Below are 6,779 nucleotides of genomic sequence, written 5' to 3'. Positions count from 1 at the left end.
TAGAGGAGGAGAGAGAGAAAAAGAGGAGAGGTAAAGGAGAGAAAGGGAGAGGTAAAGGAGAGAAAGGGAGAGGAAGAGGAAGAGGGGGAGAGAGAGGGAGGGAGAGGTTATCATAGAAAGGGAAGTGTAAGAAACGGTGATATACTTTTAAGCTTAAATACACACACGAAAATGCACACTAGTACACACAGCTTCAAGTACAAATACAAGCTCACGTACAAAACAAATACACACATTCGCATGTCCACATCCTAATCCCTTATTTGAATCCTATTACTCTCGTCGTTTCTTAGAATCTCCAAATAGCATTCTGAATCCTCTATTACGCCCTCGGTCTCAGTGACCAATCAGGCAAGAGTCTGAGATGCATTCTATTTTCACCAAAGTCCTGAGTTCTCTGTCGTGTTTTGGTTCGGTCGCACCATTATGGTAATCACCTCGGCGGATCTGGATTGTCTCTATGCTAATCTAAGTATCGTGGAACCTGGAAGAAATGTGTTTCCGCTACACGAATACCTGTATGTATACCTTAGCATATACAAATATCTGGGAAAAAGTTGATGAGTTTGCTTTCATGTACGCGAGCTGGCACATACTCGTATACTTATGTTAAGTTGGTGCAAGGACTGAGATTCTTATTCAAAGTTTGCTTGTCTTTTCATGATTTAGAGACTTATTAAACCCTTAACAAACTTCTTTGCAAAAGTTGAGGTCACTTCATTGTGTTGTTGATCTTTGAAATGCTTATTGCAAAAGTCAGTAAAAATCTCTCCTGCTTTTGTTTCATTAGCATTATGATTATATAATTAAACATTTTTCTCATCAACTTCGATAACTTTATTGTTTTGATTCTTAAGACAATTGCAACGCGAATCTGCTTATACATCGTTAGGGCATAGATCGAAGGAACGATTTTGACACTAAATTCTCAAAACCTCCAAGATCCCCAGCTTAAGAATTCTTAGACATTTGCAAGTACCATTTCCGCCTTGAGACTCGACTGCTTGATATCTAAGAAAGATAAAGCTGTTTACTGATATATATGTGTCTCTTCTTTTCCTTTTATGCAACATCCAACTCTTCTGGTGTCTAAGAATTCTCATACATACATGATTGCTTCTCATTGCAGTGCAACAGAAGAATGAATCATTCTAACAAATGCAGACATATGAAGCAGATGGAAAGAAAAGGCTATTTAAGAAAAATACTCTTTATTCCTTCTTTGACATTCCCAGCCATCCAAGAGCAACGTCAGCTGGAGAAGGATCTCAGAGGTCGCTTTTCCTCTCTTGAGGATACCAAAGACATCGTTGCAAGAACCTCTCTCACAGTGAGAGGAAGGGGACAAACGAGAAGATTTTTTTTATTAGTTTTATGTAATGTTATATTGCCTGTTGACTACCCACGAAACATGATGAAGTGCAACTCTTGTCTCACTGGAGAGAGTGAGAAGCGAATCAATAAAAACTCTCAAATGTTCATACTGGCCATACACGGATGATTTTCACTGAGGATGTATGGTTTAGTTCGAGCTACGTCGGTTGAAGCCAAACCCAGCTCGGTCAATTTCATCGAAGTTACGCTTGAAGAGGTTGCTCCTTGGCATGAAGGCTCTCTTGAGGAAGCCGAAACCTGCTCGGTCGATTTCGTCGAAATTGCGCTTGGCGAAGCCCATGCCAGCGCGGTCGATCTCATCAAAGTTGCGCTTGGCGAAGCCCATGCCGGCACGGTCAATTTCGTCGAAGTTGCGCTTAGCGAAGCCCATTCCAGCGCGGTCAATTTCGTCAAAGTTGCGCTTAGCGAAGCCCATTCCAGCGCGGTCAATTTCATCAAAGTTGCGCTTAGCGAAGCCCATTCCAGCGCGGTCAATTTCGTCAAAGTTGCGCTTGGCGAAGCCCATTCCAGCGCGGTCAATTTCATCAAAGTTGCGCTTGGCGAAGCCCATTCCAGCGCGGTCAATTTCGTCAAAGTTGCGCTTAGCGAAGCCCATGCCAGCGCGGTCAATTTCATCAAAGTTGCGCTTAGCGAAGCCCATTCCAGCGCGGTCAATTTCGTCAAAGTTGCGCTTAGCGAAGCCCATACCAGCTCGGTCAATTTCATCAAAGTTGCGCTTAGCGAAGCCCATTCCAGCGCGGTCAATTTCGTCAAAGTTGCGCTTAGCGAAGCCCATTCCAGCTCGGTCAATTTCATCAAAGTTGCGCTTGGCGAAGCCCATTCCAGCTCGGTCGATTTCATCAAAGTTGCGCTTGGCGAAGCCCATTCCAGCTCGGTCGATTTCATCAAAGTTGCGCTTGGCGAAGCCCATTCCAGCTCGGTCGATTTCATCAAAGTTGCGCTTGGCGAAGCCCATTCCAGCTCGGTCGATTTCATCAAAGTTGCGCTTGGCGAAGCCCATTCCAGCTCGGTCGATTTCATCAAAGTTGCGCTTGGCGAAGCCCATTCCAGCGCGGTCAATTTCATCAAAGTTACGCTTGGCGAAGCCCATTCCAGCTCGGTCAATTTCATCAAAGTTGCGCTTAGCGAATCCCATGCCGGCGCGGTCGATCTCATCAAAGTTCTTCTTGCTGAATCCCAAGGCAGGTCTGTCAATTTCATTCATGTTGCGTTTGCTGTGTCCGAAACCAGTGCTGTGAATTGGACGAGAATAGAAATTAGGTACAGGATACACTAAGATGTCACAACAAATATTTGAATTCTTAAACTTACGGGAAACTAGGGAAGATTTCTTTGAAAATATATAGATTTTTGTATCATATGTCTTCTTCAATTGTTTTTGTTCCTAAAAGCTATCAATACACAGATGAATCGATTAATCAAGTCTTCCTGGTTGAACAGACCAAGGATACGTATTACTATTCACTAACAGAAAAGCAGTAGTGTGCTACAACTCGTCTAGCAGGAGTTCAAATTATATTCCTTTACTCATGACCACTGATAACATATTCCCCTGGTAACATTATATTTGATAAGCACCCTATACCCCTTCCGTCCAGCGGGCGAGGCACAACGAGACAACATCGGCCTCTTGTTATCGAGACCAGTGACAGATATAGATGTCTCCTCGCCGCAAAATGGGCGACCTGTCACAAAAACATGTCATCCTGGAGGCAATATCCCCTCAATGAGGCACTCGCGTCATCCAACTCCCGTCCCCTTGTACCTTGCTGTCCCCTCCCCCTCTTCTCGTCTTCCTCTCCACTCTTCCCCCTTTCTCTCCCTATTACCTGTTTGCCTGGCTGACTAGACTGAGGTATCTCCCTGAGACAAGAAAATGGAGTTTCCAGCTGACATCTGCCGGATCTGTGAGAGGAAAGGGTTAGGGTCGGATGGGGAGAGGGACAGAGGGGAGCAGAGGGGACGTCCGGTTTCCTGGGCGTTGTAGGTGAGGGAATGGAGTGGGGGGGGGGGGGATAGGTGGTGAGAAGGATGGGAGAGCCGACGAGACAGACAGCGTGCGCATGAATTAGTACTAGGCGTGGTTAGTAAAAGGGGAAAGTGATTCAGGGGCTGCATAACGGATATAAAGGAAGGAAATGTGTTTCCTTTGGGAAGGCGGGAGAGAAGGGAAAGGCAGCAGATAGATGTAAACTTTAAGCCTAAAAGAGAACTCCCGAATAGCTTGCTTTTCCTACTTGTTGAGCAGGAAAAAGGGGAGCTACAGGTGTCTCGCTGTAACAGTAAATGTAGGGAGTTTTTAAACTACCTGGGCAAAAAGATCTTAACATGTCTTTGATTCTGCACACTTACAAGCCCTCCTTGTGCATGTGATAGCCCAATTAATCAAGCAGTCACTATCCATGATATATTCTCCCGCATTACTTTTGTTAAGAGAAACTTACGTGAATGCGTCGAATCGCTTTGCTGGAGGTGCATCTGCTGGTGGGAGAAAGTTGTATTAGAAAAGAGAATTTTAGTTAATTTTAGTTAAATATGAACCGAAACCACTACCAAACCTACGCAAGAAAAGATAGCATAGTTCATAAAAGCTTTTAGAAAGCAACCGCCAGGGCTGGTTCCGGGCATTGGATTAGTCTCCCCTCAAAAACAACACATTTTCTCTATATACGGGAACTGGCCAAGGGTGTTGAATGGCTAATTCGGTTTATACAATGTAGGCCGTTGAAAGGAAACAAAGTGACTTATTTTTAGCTGGTAGACATAAATAGAGAGATGAAGATGGGGATATAGATAAAGACAGATAAACAGATGATTGAATTTTATAGATAACTGAAGAGAGAAACTAGGTATATAAGTGAGCCGTAAATATGAATGCGACATTGTTTTGACTGAAGTATTTATCATCCTCAGCGCATGAGAACTCGAACATACTGAAGTGCATTGCAGTAGTGAGACGTGTGATGCTATTATCATATACTCTATAAACGTGAAATATTTTCTTCGACGAACAAAGAATCCATAAAAAAACAGCTGATAAAATTTTATCTATTATGATTTCTCTCTGTCAAGCATCATAATTCATTTCTTGAATGCCGAGGGAATGTCAATTGTAATTGTGCGGAAAATTAGTTTAGAAATTGATCCTCACTTTCTGTTTCTGCAAATGATTCGGTGTCTCTCTTTGCATGTATTTACTCCGGCATCCGACAATGGGCTCGTGTTGCCTAGTAGACTAAGAGCCCCGCTAGCTTATCTCTCGCCTGGCTAAGAGGAAACGTCTGCATAATTGTGGTATGTTGTGAATCGCACCCATGATGTATTACACATGCGTATGTTGATGCGTGTGTCCCTTTTCTAACTGTAAATTCGTAAAGAATAACGAATTGAATTTTTACGACTGCGGAGAGTCCAAGCTAACTTTCGTGAGCGAATGAGAGCGCAAGGAATATCATGTGACTGATAGCATTTGGAATTCTTGATTTGGTATTCAAGGCAGCTGGGTCCCTTGCGTGAGATCGCTAGTGCTTGGGGAGTTGCCATTGACAATTCTGTGTCTCTTGGATGATGGCGTTTGTCTTTCCACGTTTAAACTAAGTTATCTTTGTCGCTAAGTGGTCCCTTTGGTCCGTTTTCCCGCTGAGAAGGAAAATGTGTTTGGAAGAAAATGGAGATGACTAAGGTTCTCGGTTTTCAAGAGCAACGACTTGACTGGAAACATTACAACAAAAAAGAAAGGAAGTAAGTAAGAAAGAAAGAAAGACAGAAAGACAGTAAATCCTGGAGGAATTACAAGCATCCAAATGTAATGAATGGAGAAAAGGCGGTGCAGAAGGAATATGAGAAACTGATTCTTCGTGTGATGTTTTGGGGAACATTTACATTTGAGTAATGCTTTGGATGTGAATTATTTACATTTTGTTGATAAGCATTTAAAGAAACATCACGCAAAAATTCACATGGAAAAATATTCCTTTAGAACACAGCTTTTATAAACAGCAGCAACAGAAGAACATTAGCTTTACCGCATCCTTGTAAACTCGACACAGCAGGTATGACAATCTTTACAGAAAACGGGAGCCATGGAGGAAAAGCTCGTCTTCAGAATTAGCATATGTAAAATCCCCCAAAATCCACCGAGACATTTTGGCTACAGACTTTGTATAACACCTGAGGCTGCATGGAAATGACAGAGATGAGAGACGGATGGAGACGTCTCAAGGGAAGAGGACTTGAATATAAATATATAGATGGGTAGTAAAAGTCTCCTTTTGGTCATATTTGGCTGTGAGTTGATGCAATTGGTTTCGGATGTTTCACTTCCATGCTTCTAAAATGCCTTTGTGTTTCTTCTCCCTCCATATCTTTCGCCAAGAACTATTATGCAGAGTGCGTGCTTCATTCCAAGCCTCTTTTTCCAGTTTCCACTTCCTCTCTCTCCTGCAGGAACCTCTGCCTTTTACGTTTCCCTTACAAAGACGCTCTTTACGTTGTCTACCTCCTCGGATCCGGACCAGCAAATGGACGGATGGAGGAATTCACTCAAATCAATTCCCTATGCGCTGCCATTTCCTATGCGCTGGACATTTTAGGTGAGAAAACACTATCCTCTTTGGGGACTGAACGAATCTTTATTTCGAGGAGGCTTTTCTGTGATGAATGGTTTTAGCTTTGGCAGTCGCGATGTTTTAATTATATTAATGATAATAGTAATAGCAGTTATAGTATTGATGATTAGGATCATTCTTAGTATTATCATTATTATTTTCATCATTGTTATTGTTGCTGTTGTTTATCATTGCTGCCGTAAAGGAAACATAAATTTCCTATTTCCCTTTCACCGAGAAGCATATTGGCTTCTGATATCCATTTATCTCTCGACATTTAAGCCTCGTCTGCTTACCTGCGGAGGTGTTTTCTTGTTGTGGAGGAGTGGTCCTCTCGGGGGTGGTCTGTGGAGAGAAAGAAAAACGGTTTAGAAAAAAAAAATGTCTTGAGGATCCACACTATAAGCCGATGACGAAATGTATTCGGCTCTAAAGGTATATTTCATTTTTTGTATCAGGATAAATTATTGTCAAGAAATACGATGTGAAATCCTGTTGTTATTTTTCCTACGACATGAAGGTCATAATTTCCTACGCCATTAAGGTCATTTCGTACGACATTAAGGTCATAAAAATAAGGTCATCCGAAATTAAAAAAGTAAAAATACCTACAGAGATAAGAAAGGAAAATAATCTACAAGGTCATGCTCATCTATCGAGTCCAACCTTTTAACAACTTGGAGTCATAAACGGTCAAACTCCGAAGTGCTGTACTGAACGTCTGGGAGTTCGAACTACGCCTCCACGCTGGGCAGGGCGGGCGTTTTACCACCTAAC

The 6,779-nt window shown here is 42.5% G+C and overlaps 1 protein-coding gene across 1 annotated transcript; it reads right to left on the bottom strand.

The window, feature by feature from the left end:
• Positions 1-1,194: 1,194 nt before the first annotated feature.
• On the bottom strand, positions 1,195-6,344 carry LOC113819780 (orcokinin peptides type B). The gene is made up of 3 exons (XM_070121054.1): positions 6,299-6,344; positions 3,840-3,876; positions 1,195-2,627 (listed from the first exon to the last, which is right to left on the bottom strand). The coding sequence occupies exon 3, from the start codon at positions 2,597-2,599 to the stop codon at positions 1,523-1,525; it is 1,077 nt and encodes a 358-aa protein (XP_069977155.1). The 5' UTR covers positions 2,600-2,627; positions 3,840-3,876; positions 6,299-6,344; the 3' UTR covers positions 1,195-1,522.
• Between the last annotated feature and the right edge of the window lie 435 nt (positions 6,345-6,779).

Source organism: Penaeus vannamei, chromosome 4, assembly GCF_042767895.1.
Source record: "Penaeus vannamei isolate JL-2024 chromosome 4, ASM4276789v1, whole genome shotgun sequence".
Lineage (NCBI taxonomy): Eukaryota > Metazoa > Arthropoda > Malacostraca > Decapoda > Penaeidae > Penaeus > Penaeus vannamei.
This window is presented reverse-complemented; position numbering and strand designations above follow the sequence as displayed.

Bases quoted from the DNA above. Each gene is read 5' to 3' on its own strand.
- LOC113819780 (XM_070121054.1), bottom strand. From the start codon at position 2,599: ATGAATGAAATTGACAGACCTGCCTTGGGATTCAGCAAGAAGAACTTT.